A 13,556-nucleotide genomic window follows, 5' to 3' on the forward strand; every position below is an offset into this window, starting at 1 on the left:
CCCACATTAATCTTACTCAAGAGTTGTTTGGTCCAAAACTCCTGTTACTGGAATCCCGTAAAACTGTTGCATAGTGGCCACTGCAGACTGCACAGCTTTTCCCGACTGCGCAGCAGACATTTGGCTGTCAGATGGAAGCAAGTAGCCATAAGTTTTTAACCATCCCTGAAAAAGAAAGAAACAGATCATAAGTTTCTGCCACAGTAAGTTTTCAGCTTAACAAATCGAAGCATTTTTCAAAAAAAAGAGTGACAAACTAGCACAATAAATTCAACAGCCTCTCTTTTTCAGTGAGCTTTGGGAGCAGCAGTGGATCTCTGGGAAGACTCAGCAACCATCTGTCCTAACTGGATGATGCAGGCCTGGCAATTAGAAACAGCCAGCGTTCTCACTGACTAACTGGGGAAGACTCAGGTTTCTGGTGCGACACAAATGCCCCAGGAGATCCATTCCTTGTGCAGACTGCACTCATCCCAGAGACCTCCTGCATGCCTTACCACCAGCCCATCCCCACCAGGCTGCTCAGCTCCCACAGCAACATGCTCCAAACAGCCTCTGCTGCTCCCAGACCACAGCTCCGAGCCAACTGCTCAGCAGCCCTAGGCAACTCCCATGACTACAAGTCCTGCTTTATGCCTGCACTGAGCACATCAGCATCTCCCCCAATAAACAACTCGGAAAATAAACAAGGACCACCAGTATTGTTCTCTCACTACCGTATCTCGCAACAGTTTTCAGAGCAGAACAATAGAAAGAAGCTTTGTTTATCTCTACCCCCCTCAAACACAGCTTTAGATAAAACCACATCAAACTTGCAGGCCAGGGGCAGCATTTTTAAAACCAGCCAAGTAAACCAAGACTTTCTTTTGAATTACTCTACTATTATGAAAAAAAGTCACATTAATTCAACGTTAAATAAATAAATAAACACCCAAGAAACCAACCCTGAATGCAGGCTTGCTTTCACAAACTTTCAAGGTAACATTCAGCAAACACACAACAGTGGGAGTTTGTCTGGCCAACACCCAACAGAAATCAATGCGACCCAGCTGACAAATTCCCCAACATCCTGAAACACAGCAAAGAAACCTAAAGCATTAATAACCAAACAGAAGGATGCCCAACTGCTCTGGCACAGCCCATATCCCAAAAGAGATTTATAAAACCTTCATAATGCCCAGCTGTCTGAGGCAACGCTTGCTTAGGCCACAATTACTACCCTACAAGCCCTACACAGAGCCCAGCAGCTTCCCCCCACCAGCAGGACGACATGCCAGCCACCAACAAACGAGCCGAGAGCAGGGAGGGCAGGAAGGCACATCTGCCTTCACCTGATGCAGTGCAGGAGAGGAGCGTGGGGGGACAGCGAGCCCCATTTCTTTTTAAGAACATGCAAGGGAGACAGAAAAGCTTTGCTTCCACACTGGAAAAGCAGCACAACGCAGCAGCAGGGCTGGCGGTGCCAAAGCTCACGAAGTAACTGAACTCACAGCGTGGCCACCAAAGGCATCGCCAACAGCTGGAGCCGCAGAGCTGCTCAGATACGAGGCATTTTCTGTACTGGCCTCCGATACGCACGGGACGCCCGGAGACACCGACCGCCGTCCCACCGAATCCCGCCGTCCTCGAGCACCGCCAGCCCCGCTCCGCCCAGCCCGGCCCAGCCGGCGGCTTCAGGGCACGGCCCGGCCCGCAGCACCGCACGGCACCGCACCGCACCGCACGCTCCTCCCGGCAGCACGCAGCAGGGCACGGCAGCCGAAAGACAAGGCGCTCGGGAAAAGAGCTCGGGCACGGCCAGAGGAGCCGCCGGGCAGCGAGGCCGCGCCTCCGAGCCCCGCCGGGCAGCGGCCCCAGGGCGGAGCGGCGGGACCCGGAGGTTTCGGGGGCGCCTCCCGGCCCGGCCCCGGCCGCCCCCCGCCCCGCTTCCCGCCGCGGAACTCCGCGGCCTCCCGGCACGGCCGCCCCGCTCCCCTCGGCGACGCGACCGGCACCCACCCGGCCGGTGCTGGTATCGGCGGCGGCGCGGAGCAGCGCGCAGAGCAGCGGCAGCAGGGAGCCCGCCGCGGCCAGGCCCCGGCGCCGCCTCGGCGCCATGGCAGCGCGGCGGGGCTCCGGGCAGCGCTCCGGCCCGGCGGCGCGGGCTGCGGCTGCGCGGGCACGGCGGAACTGGGAGGCGGCGGCCGCGGCGACGCCTCTTCCTCCGCTGGGCCGGGCGGCGCGGGGCGGCGGGCGCTTCGCGGGTGCTTCTCCGGGTCGGGCCCCGTGCGGGCGGCTCCCGCTGCGGAGAGCGCCGAGGGGCTCCGTCTCTCCGTGCCGGCCTCTCCTCACGGAACGCGCTCCTTTCCCGGCCGTGGAGGCGGGCGGAACTCCGCACGGTGCCGCCGATGCCTCGCGTGTCTTCTGTGCGGCCGCAGCGCGTGAGGCGGAGGACGGCGGGGCAGCGCCGTTGGCCAGGAGTCCGAAATGCGCGGAACGCCCCGCGCTCTGCACAGCAGCGCCCCAACCCAACCCCTCCGGCTGAGGTTGGTGTCCCAGCGCTCCCCGAGCTCCAGCAGCTCAGGCCGTGCCCGCTGCCCTGCAGCCTGTGCCATGCCCACCGCCCTCTGGGCACGGCCTTTCCTGACCCCCAGCTGCCCCTCTCCTGGCACAGCTCCGTGCTGTTCCGTCAGGTCCTGTCGCTGTCACAGAGCAGAGCTCAGCTGCAGCTGCCATGAGGGCTCCCCTCAGCCAGTTCTCCCGCATCGATATTAGATGAGCTATGAGGAGGAAATTCTTCACCATCAGGGTGCTGAGGCACTCACACGGGCTGCCCAGGGAAGCCGTGGGTGCCTACCAGGTTGGATGGGACTTTGAGTAACCTGTTCTAGTGGGAGATCATCCCAGATGGTAATAATTACACCGTGCACTTCACTTCTAGAGAGAAGCAGGAAGATATTTATTGAAATGAATTAGTTTTAAGGTAGTGAATGGGTCGTGGCAACCCCCACTATCAATACAAGCTGGGGGATAAGAGGACATAGCACAGCCCTGCCAAAATGGATGATGCAGTACCGGTGGATGGCAAGCTGCAAATGGGACAGCAGTGTTTTCCCTCACAGCCAAGAAAGCCAAGCAGGTCCTGGGCAGCATCCGATGCAGCATGAGAAGTGGGGCGAAGGAGGGGATCCTGCCTCTCTGCTCTGACATCTCATCTAGAGCACTGCGTCCAGACGTCTTCCTCAATGCAGAAGAGACATGGACCTATTGGAGTGTATCCAAAGGAGGATCACAAAAATGGTCCAAGGGAAGGAACCCCTCCATGAGAGGCTGAGAGAGAAAAGGGGCTGTGCAGCCTGGAGGAGATGGCTCCAGGGAGACCTTGAGAGGATCAAGTTGTGCAGAAGCCCCGGGCGCAGGAGGTACAGCAGTGTACACCTCCTCATGGTGTGCGTGAGGCAGAGGGCAGCAGGGCTGGTTCAGTCCAGCCTAAGTACAATGGGATCCAAAGAGGAACGAGGCAACTGTGTGAGGGGAAATTCAGCTGACAGCTCTGTGAGTGCTGATGCCAAAGGAGCTTTGGATTGAGAAGTCCTTAAAGCCCAGAGCAGAGCATTGCAGCCGGCCTCTGTCTTCCAGGAGATAATGGGAGAGATTTAATTTCCTGGCAGTATACTCAGGGCCCAGGGAGAGTGACACTGTGATGATCAGAGTTCTCGTGAAGCTCACAAAAGAAAAACCTAATTCACGTTGCACTTTGTGCACACTGCAGGAAGGAGGGCAAGGAAAGTGGGAAGCTCAGTAAGAGGTGCTCATGGACATGATTTAGCAGTGGGTTGTTATGAGTCTAGGGGTGGTAGAGTTAGGTTGAGGCTGGACTTCATCATCTTGAAGGTCTTTCCCAACCTGAGCAATGCAATGATTCTAAGCACAGCAGCTGCAGGCAGGCAGGAAATGCAGAAGACATGAGGGCTGGTGGGCCGGGCACTGAAGCATGGAAGGGAGAACCCAGCTCAGAGCTGAGCTAGCACAGGATGCTGATGTGTGGGTGACCTGCAAAGAACACAAGCAAACAGTGTGCCAAGGGCATCCCTTCTCTTCTGCCCTCATTGAGTGGCTGAAGCAGAGTGCTGGTCCTCGCTCGTGTAAGGCAGCAGAAGGCAGGGAGGGCTTTCGGAGATGAGTGCAAACCTAAAATCACTGTTCTTTTCCAGAATGAGCTACGTCAGGAGATGCTCCAGCAGAAGAAGTTTGCCCACAGACTGATGATGGACATGGACAAATCTTGCCTGGGTTCAGCCACTTATGTGAACTTGGTTGTGGAAGAGGAAGCCAGCTCTCTGCAGCCTCACAAACCAGCTGGCTCTCCTCCAGGCAATACTCTCCAGTCTGGCCAACACAGAAGGCTGAAAGTGGCTTCAGTTCAACAAGACCTTCAAGGAGATTCAAAAAGCACAGGGCATGCAATGAAGTTGCCTGACAAGTTGCCCAAACCTGAGTCAGGCAGGGAAGGCTCCAAGCTCCCTGGAAGCATCCGTGCTGATGCTGCCTCAGCAAGAAAGCCACGCTTCCCTAGAGATCATGAGCTGCGTCTGAACAGCACAGGGAAGACCAGAGTCCTCAAGAGGCAGTTAAGACTCAGGTGACAGAATTGCTGGAGGGGGTGAAGGCACTGGATCCATCTGCTGGTGCCTTAAGTAAAGCCTCCTTCAGAATCGGACAAAGACTGCTAGGAAATTCAGATAGAGCAGAGCCTTCAGAGATCTCCTCTTTCAATCCTGAGCAGGAAATTGCACTGCTGGCAAGGAAAGTTGTAGCGAGTGTGCTGCACAATGTTGGGAAGCCCTTGAAATCTAGCAGAAGGGAAGCTCTGACAAAGCATCCTCGCAGGCTTCCCTTGACAAAGCCATCCGAGAAGCTGCTCGAAGTGTCTGCAATATGTTGCAATCCTTTGTAGCTTCTCACTCTGAGCAAGAGTTTGGTGTTGAATATTCTGAAACCATCGAACTTCCCAACAACCATCTCTCTCAGCTCAGAGGCAGCTGCAGCCATCCCAGGTGTCTCTTCATGGCAGAGCAGGACAGAAGGACGAGGCGTATCAGAAGAGCAGAGCCTGGCAACAAGCCAGAGAGAAAAGCTGCCCGTGATCCAACCAATACCAAGCACTGCTGTGTTCTCTCATCTGAGAGATCGCAGCATTGTAAAGGAGAGCACTGAAAATGCCATCTCCAAAGTGAAGGAGGAGGAGGAAGAATTGCTTCCTGATTGCGCCAAATCCATTGTCACTGAAGTAGTTTCAAGAGCAAAGAAAATTGTAGAGAATGAGCTGTAGCAAAAGCCTTAAACGCAGTGCTGTCTGCCAACACCACGGCATCTGGGACTGTGGGCTCCGTATCAGAGCAGAGCTCTAAGGCTCAGGCAGCACGTGGGCTACAACTGAGCTCCAGGAGGCCTGTTGTCAGAGCCCTGCCCAAGAGGGGGCAAGAAGAGCCGTCCCTCTAAGGACCTCCAATGCTCGCCTGATCTCCTGCCACCCACCCGGTGTGGCTCTGGAAGAAGTGCTCCTGGCACGCCAGAAGACCTTCAGAAGTCCCTGGATTGCAGCTCTGTACCCACAGAATCTTTGGCAGCCACTTGGGAAACCCCAGCAGAGTGGAGACCATGGAATATTACTACAGGTACCCCCTTCTCCAGAGGCCTGCAAGTCTTCCAGACAGCCCGTTCCTCTAGAGGTGTTGAGTCCCTTCTTGAGGAGCTTGCCTGGAATCATGCTTCTCTGCAGAATTCCCTGGGGAGACAATCAGTTCCACATGGAAACAAATCAAATTCAGAACAGGAAACGGAACGTGGCCTCTTTAATTACAGCCAAGATTCTTGCTGTGTCTTACCTCTATCTGCCATGGCATTGGCCTTTAGGTTTTACTTTCCCAGAAGACTCCCTTAACACCTTGCAAGAATAGAGAAAGAGATCACTAGTCAAAAGAAACATAAGTAGCACCACTGTATGCAGTAGCCCAGCTCCAACAGTGTCCTTTGCAGGAGTCAGCTGGGGGGTAGTCTGCACCTAAAAGGTTGCTTGGGCTTTTCAGTTAGGCTGTCAAGGGCCTGTCCCAGTTGGCTCAACAAAGGCCATGCATGGCAGCAGAGAAATGACCAATCACAAGAGTCTGTAGCACTGCTGGTCTCGCCTGTGTGGCTTGCCTTTCTAAACAGTTAGATAGGAAAAGGAAGGAGAAGCCTTCCTGCTTCAGAGCAGTGGCAGTGCCTCACTCCTAGACCAACAGGCAAGGAAATTGATTCTGGGACATCCCCATACAACAGAATCACAGAATTGTAGGGGTTGGAAGGGACCTCTAGAGATCATCAAGTCCAACCCCTTAAAAAGCCTTACTTTAACCTTGCCTCAAAGATCCACCTGCTAAATCATTATCTATTTGTTTCTATATGAAAGCAAGAAATCTATCTAAGAACACAGTGTGGAAAAACTATCTGGCATCACTGAGAACAGTATTTCTCTCAGAGCTGGACAACTTCTGACATAATCAACAATGCTGTTGCATAAGGACAGATAAAAACAGCAGTTACATTACACACTGATATTTAGTGCATTAGAAACATAAATGGGTGTATTCAGTCAGTACTTGGAAATAATCTTTCTTTCCATGTTGATACTCCTTTATATGATGAAAATCCTACAAGGATCATAAGCAAAAGAAAGAAAACAAATGACCAAGCAAAAATCTACATGCAAATTTAAAAAATAATGGGATACTTGTAATTTGTAAGTTGAGCATTTAGCACATCCTGTTGTTTTCTACAGGTTCAGTTCCAGAATGATTGTAATCACCTGATCTTAGCAATGAGCAATGAGTTATTTACAACTTCACTCACGTATGTAAGCACAGAAGGCAAGCATTCCTTATAGAAAGCAGAATGATTAGGCTACTTTATATCTGATTAAAATTCTAATAACAAGATGTTCACCGATTATTCAATCAAATGTCCCAAATCTACAATTTTGCAAGCTTGCACATCTGTCCCACCAATCTGTGGGGCTGTATAGTTATGGAAAGTGCTGACATACCTCATGCAGTGCTCCCTAAAATGGAAGCCAGAAGAAACCTAGAGCAGATCTGAGGCTCAAAGCAGGGTCACCTGGAGCAGCTTCCTCACTTGCATTCCCAGAGGGGCACAGGATTGACTGACAGTGGTATGGCAAAGTGCATATAACAATGAAATGCCTCCCTTGGCTGGGAAACCAGCTGGGGTGGCCATAGATGGCTGCCTCTGAACTGAGAGGTGCCAGCAAGCAGAGTCACAGCTCCCAGAGAGCTCCTGCAAAGATCCAGCACTGTGGCTCTGCTGGTTTCCAAAAATCAAGGCATACAGATGAGCATAGCAGGGAAAACCAGAGAGGTGAGCACTGTGTTCTCAAGAAGGGCTGAATGCAGCAGCCTGGGTCATGCGGGACTGCACTGGGGCCAGACGATGCTCTACAGAAGCTGAGGGGTATTTTCTCACGCTGGGGTTGCAGAAGGCTTGCAGGGAACCATGCCTCTGCAGAGTCTAGCTTAAGGTAAAAAATGCGAAGAGAACCACAAAAGGGTACAGAGGTAGGCTGAAGGAAGGATGAAGACCTTGAGTGCCCAAGCATATGCACAGCGTTGCCATCATGTCAAGGAGGCCTTAAAGGCACCTACAATAGGTGCTCTGGTATCTCAAGGAAATGTGCACAACTCATCTCTAAGCTGAGCAGTGCAGTCAATACACTGGAAGGAAAGAAGGCCATCCAGAGGGATCTGGACAGGCTGGAGAAGTGGGCCTATGAGAATATAGTGACGTTCAATAAAGTCAATTGCAGGGTGCTGCACTTGGGTTGGGTCAATCACAGGTGTTTACACAAACTGGGGGAAGATCTCTTTGAGAGCAGCCCTGCAGAGGAGAACTTGTGGGTCCCAGTAAATGAGAAGCTGGACATGAGCCAGCAGTGTGCACTTGCAGCCTGGAAGGCCAGCTATGTTCTGGGCTGCATTAAAATAGGGCTGGCCAGCAGGGAGAGGGAGGTGATTGTCCCCATCTGCTCGGCTCTTGTGAGGCCCCATCTGCAGCACTGCGCCCAGGCTAGGAGGGGGAATGGCTGTTTACAGGGGTGGATAGTGACAAGACAAGGAGGAATGGTTTTAAACTGAGACAGGGGAGGTTTAGGTTAGATATTAGGAGGAAGTTTTTCATACAGAGGATGGTGACGCACTGGAACAGGTTGCCCAAGGAGGTTGTGGATGCCCCATCCCTGGAGGCAATTAAGGCCAGGCTGGATGTGGCTCTGGGCAGCCTGGTCTGCTGGCTGGCGACCCTGCACATAGCAGGGGGCTGAAACTAAATGATTATTGTGCTCCTTTTCAACCCAGGCCATTCTATGATATGATTCTATGACTCTCCTCCAGAGTGTGCAAGAGACTAGACTGTGTGCCTGAGAAATTTGGAAGCATCTTTGTGTGTTCGCTGCTCTCTCCACCCCCAGTCCCAATTCTGGAACAGTCTCTTCCAGCTCAACCAGCCTTCTCAACTTGCGGTGCACAGAGTACAACAGCCTGCATGACCCACACATGCAGGCCTACTGCAACCACAAAGCCAACCTGCAGAACCTGAAGAGCCAGCAATGGCAAAGCAGGTTTGAACACTGAAACAACCAACACGGGCCTCCTCAGGATGGGTTTCCAGAGCACTTGCTGCAGCCACCTGTCACTGGTAGGGGGGACACATGGCCAGTTGTGCTGCTTTCCCTGGGAACATGCTTAGCCCCAACACCCTGTTGGCAATTCCCACTCCTGCTGTTGTCTGGCTGCCTTGCACTGCCTGAGTGTTGAGGAGGCAGCTGGGATGGGCCAGGTGCCATAGCAAGGAGTCCACCCATTCAGTCCTGACTGTGAAGGAAGCAACAATCCCACATTTTGGGGAAGAGAGGGTGGAGAGAGGAGCAGCTCTCCTGCCACTGGGGGCCTGCAGAATTACGGAATTTGCATTCTGAACAGACTGTAATTTTGCACCCAAAACAAAAAGGGCTGAACAGGGAACTATTCCTCTAGGTTATACACTTCTGCTACCAGTTTTGTCCAGTTAGCACATACCATTTTCTCCTCTGGCTACTGCCTAGGTGATAAGGATCTGGAACTCTGCATCAAGGCTTCCTCATCCACCTGGAGAAACAAAAGAGCAAGAAAGAAAGCTAATGAGTTTGGAGAAGATTCAGAAGACCTCCTAGGGATGACCAACACAGACACCAAGAAAGGCTCAGCCTTCCCTCTGTGCAGATTTGTAAACTCATGAATAATGTTGACTTATCTTTTTAAGACCTACTGTCATCCAAATGCAGCAAAGTCAGAACAATAAGAAAAAGCACATCTCTCTTGTGCAATGTTTACCAACAAGCGTAACAAAAGATAACAAAACCCCCAGGATACAATACTTGCCCCCAGCATCTTCAGGGTTCCAATCCCACAGTCTTGGCCAACTGGGATGTGAAAGTAAGGAATGCTGAGAGACCTGCGCCTCAAGCTGCAGAGAAAGGATTCAACTTTATAACAGTGACCAGAAACTCCTCACAGAACAGAGATTTGATTCTCTTAAAATTGGTTACATTCACACACAATTAAAATACCAGCTGTACCCTCCTATCTCAGAAGAGCCATTCCTTCTCCCAAACCCAAACCGCTCTCAACTGCCTCCTTGAAGCATTTGATGTTAATATTGCCAGTAATTTCAAAACTGGATTCTCTGCACATCTTTCCCAACACCCCAGGAAATATAAATAGCACTGGAACTTCCACATCAGATGAAGGGAGCTGAGTAGAACTATAGCTCTTCTACAGACTCATTTCCCCACATATGCATAAACAAAAAGTTCAGTATACCTTTCAGTTCAACCATCATCCAACCTCACAATGTACGCCCTTCATAGCACAAAAGTGAGGTGAATTTAACTGCCTGGCCACCTGGGCTCAAGGCCTCTGCCCATCTCTGCAGTAATGGCCAACGTCACACTTGAGTCTAAGGGCCCCACCTGAAATCCAAGTCCTGTCACAGCAGGCGCTGTACGAACAGCAGGAGCTCAGCTCCCTCCTGAAGCACAAACAATTCTTCCCCCAGAACTTGTCTGAAGAGACAGATCTGAATTTTTCATGGAAAAACAGAAAGATGACCTTCCACAGACCTTTCTGTCAGGCCTTTCACAGTTTTGGAGGCACAAGGGAAGATGGCACAACCAATCCATTACTACAAATCAGAACCCTCAAACAGGATCAGAACTCTCAAATAGGTAAACAAGACTTGAAGCTCCATCTTTGCCGGAATGCCACACCTCAGCGCATGTCCAGCTGTCTGGAAACCCCTCCTGAGGAGACCTGTGTTGGTCAGCCCCACTTCCAAACCTACTTTGCCAGCCTCGGTGACAAGGCCTCTGTTCTTCAGGTTCTGCAGGTTGGCCCTGCGGTTGTGGTAGTTCTGCAGATGTGGGTCATGCAGGCTGTTGTATTCTGTGCCCAGCTGGAGAAAGTATGGATCTCCCAGATCAAAATGAGAAGGCTGGTGAAGCTAAAAGAGATGTGTTGCGGAGTGTGAATGGGGAAGGAGAGAGCAGCAGAGACAAAGATGCTTCCAAGCTGCTCAGGCACACAGGCTGGCCTCTTGCACGCCCAGCTGGAGGAGGAGCATGCTGTGTGCATTTCCCAAACAGACACATCTGAGTTTTTCTAAGTCCTCCGATAAAGAGAGCAGGAGAAGGTTGCACCCTCCTTCAGGAATGACCCGGTCTCCACATTTTTGGCTGTGACAGATGGGTGCCTGGCCTCGGCATCCACGCACAAAGGAAGTGAGGGGGAAGGTGACACAATTAATCCATTACTACAAATCAGAATCCCCAAACAGGATCAGAACTCTCAAACAGGAAACAAGACTTGAAGCTCCACCTGTGCCAGGATGCCACACCTCAGCACACAGGGAAGGCTTCCTTTGTCCTCGTGGGAACGGATGCTATGGACAGGCAGCCCTCGTTCCCCACCACGGCTAAATGGAGATCACAGAATCACAGAATGGCCAGGGTTGGAAGGGACCTCAAGGATCATGAATCTCCAACCCCCCTGCCACATGCAGGGCCACCAACCTTCCCACCTAATGCTAGACCAGACTGCCCAGGGCCCCATCCAACCTGGCCTTGAACACCTCAGGGATGGACGGGGCATCCACAGCCTCTCTGGGCAGCTGTTCCAGCACCTCACCGCTCTCTCTGTAAAGAACTTCCCCCTGACATCCAACCTCAATCTCCCTTCCCTCAACTTAAAACCATTTCCCCTCGTCCTGCAGTTATCAACCCTTTCAAAGAGTTGACTCCCCTCCTGTTTGTAGGCTCCCTTTAGGTACTGAAAGGCTGCAATGAGGTCACCCTGCAGCCTTCTTTTCTCCAGGCTGAACAAGCCCAGCTTTCTGAGAGAAGAGATGGACCTGAGATGTTTTCACAAAGGCTGTTTCAACTCAAGCTTCATGATGCTGTTTTTCTGAATGTCCTTCATGTTCTTTTCCTTTACGTCTGCCCAGATATCTCCTCCTCTGCCATGTATCTCCTGCTTGTGGTTTGTATTTTTTAACGTGCTATGGCACAGTGTTTAGTACAGCCTCACACAAAATGCACTGTGAATTAGGTTTCTCTTTTGTGAGCCCCATGAGAACTCTCTCGTTGCCACAACATCAGTCCCCCCAGGCCCTGAATACACTGCCAGAAAATTATCTTCTGTTTTATCTCCTGGAAGATAGGCTGGCTGCAATGCTCTGCTCTGGGCTTTAAGGACTTCTCAATCCAAAGCTCCTTTGGCATCAGCACTCACAGAGCTGTCAGCTGAATTTCCCCTCGCACAGCTGCCTCGTTCCTCTTTGGATCCCATTGTACTTAGGCTGGACTGCACCAGCCCTGCTGCCCTCTGCCTCACGCACACCATGAGGAGGTGTACACTGCTGTACCTCCTGCACCCTCTGCACACCCATCAACTGAAGGGCTTGGCAGTGCCCAAATAAAAGTCAGTGCAATTTCCTGCTCAGGCTCAGAAGGGGCCATCTCCAAAGGCTTTGCTCTGTTTGCTCTTCCAAACAATCTTTGTCTGATCCTCATAGAATCTCTCCTTAGGGTGCAGATGGGCTGATCCAGTGCCCTCGCCCTCTCCATCACTTCCTGTACCAGAGACTCAAACACCTCTTGAAGACTCTGGGCTCCTCTGTGTTGTTTAGACACAGCTCTGAACTCACAATCTCCAGGGAAGCGTGGCCTTCTTGTTGTGGCAACTTCAGTATGGATGCTTCCAGGGTGCTTGGAGCCTTCCCTGCTGAAATGAGATTGGGGCAACTCATCAGGCAACTTCATTGCACACCCTTTGCTCTTCAAGTCTCCTGGGAGGTCTTGCTGAACCAAAGCCACTTTCAGCCTTCTGAGTTGGCCAAACTGGAGACAGTGGCCACTCTTGCCCTTCTCCCTCTGATTTGCACTGCCTGAGTACTGGGGAGGGAGCTGCGAGGGTCCTGGCATGGGGACACAGAATTGGCTTGGGCCTGGCTGGGTGGGAGGTAGCAGCCCCACTGTTGGGGAATGGAGAGAGGAGCAGCTCCCACACCGTTGGAGGCCCACAGATTTTTGGAATGCCATGTGGGTAGGTACCTCAACAATCCTTGGGAGCTTTCTGCCCTTTTCTGCCCATGGCCTATGCCAAATATGTCATTTTATGGAGTTAACAAGGAGTGGGAGGGGAGCTGCAAGATGATGTGGAGTTAGCCTGGAGAAAAGGGACTGGAGTGCATGAGTGTGCAAGTGTGTCTCTGTATTCCTACCTCTGACCCAGAGGACACAAAGTTGGAGCAGGAGGTACCGGGCTGCTGGACCTCCCACTCGGGGTCAAAACCCCTGTGCAGCCTGGCACCAAGCCTGTCTTCTGCAGGACAAACAGGGGAAAAGTTGTAACATGATGATAAGGAGACAACAGCTATCCCCTCCCAAGTCTAAAAACTTCTGGCCCCATAGTACATCATTTAGTGAAGCTGAAAGAAAGTAATGAATTAAAAACTGTAAAGATAAACATTTTTGCAAAAATATATGTATAAATAACCACCATTCTATTCAGTATTGTGCTTGCTTCGTGAATGACCAGCAGACAGTTAATTTTGCTGAATAAAAATGGAGACCTTTGTGTGGGTTCTGACTGTACGTGCTCATTGCTTTGCACACTGGGCACAAAGATTAGGGATGAGAAGGGCTGTGGTACCTCTCACAGACCGTGCCTGGTGGAACAGCCACGCTGGAGAAGAGTGGAAAAAACTCGGGAGGAGGGAAGAGGGAGTTGAAGGAAAGAAGGAGACAAGGAGTGGCAGAAAGCCCTGTGCACTGATGCAAAGCTTCCTGCCTTGCTCGATGTGGTGCAAGAAACCAAAGGTGACACTGCACGAAGGAGGGCCAGGGAAGTGGGAAGCACAGCAGCCTCAGACAGGCTCCATGGGTCTTTGGGTCTTTTGAAGGTGAAAGCTGTGGGGATAGGTAGGAGGTG

General features: G+C 51.8%; 1 protein-coding gene and 1 pseudogene across 3 annotated transcripts in view; one reads left to right on the forward strand and one right to left on the reverse strand.

The window, feature by feature from the left end:
• The window catches only part of MMP24 (matrix metallopeptidase 24), a 44,200-nt gene extending 42,089 nt beyond the window's left edge, over positions 1-2,111 (reverse strand). The window contains exons 1-2 of one of the 2 annotated variants that reach the window (XM_031605695.2): positions 1,999-2,111; positions 17-165 (exon numbers count right to left, since the gene is read on the reverse strand). In XM_031605695.2, the coding sequence (XP_031461555.2) occupies positions 17-165; positions 1,999-2,097 (248 nt within the window). In that variant the 5' untranslated portion in view covers positions 2,098-2,111. Of the gene's footprint in view, positions 1-16; positions 166-1,490; positions 1,841-1,998 lie in introns of those variants that run through there. The other variant, XM_090152463.1, reaches the window with a different exon arrangement.
• A 91-nt stretch (positions 2,112-2,202) lies between these two features.
• LOC149915575 (uncharacterized) lies at positions 2,203-8,381 on the forward strand (annotated as a pseudogene). Its single transcript, XR_016472012.1, has 2 exons — positions 2,203-2,525; positions 4,194-8,381. The product of XR_016472012.1 is annotated as an uncharacterized LOC149915575 (transcript).
• The last annotated feature ends 5,175 nt before the right edge of the window (positions 8,382-13,556 follow it).

Source organism: Phasianus colchicus, chromosome 17 (genome assembly GCF_987193195.1).
Source record: "Phasianus colchicus chromosome 17, bPhaCol1.hap1.1, whole genome shotgun sequence".
In the NCBI taxonomy this organism is placed as follows: domain Eukaryota; kingdom Metazoa; phylum Chordata; class Aves; order Galliformes; family Phasianidae; genus Phasianus; species Phasianus colchicus.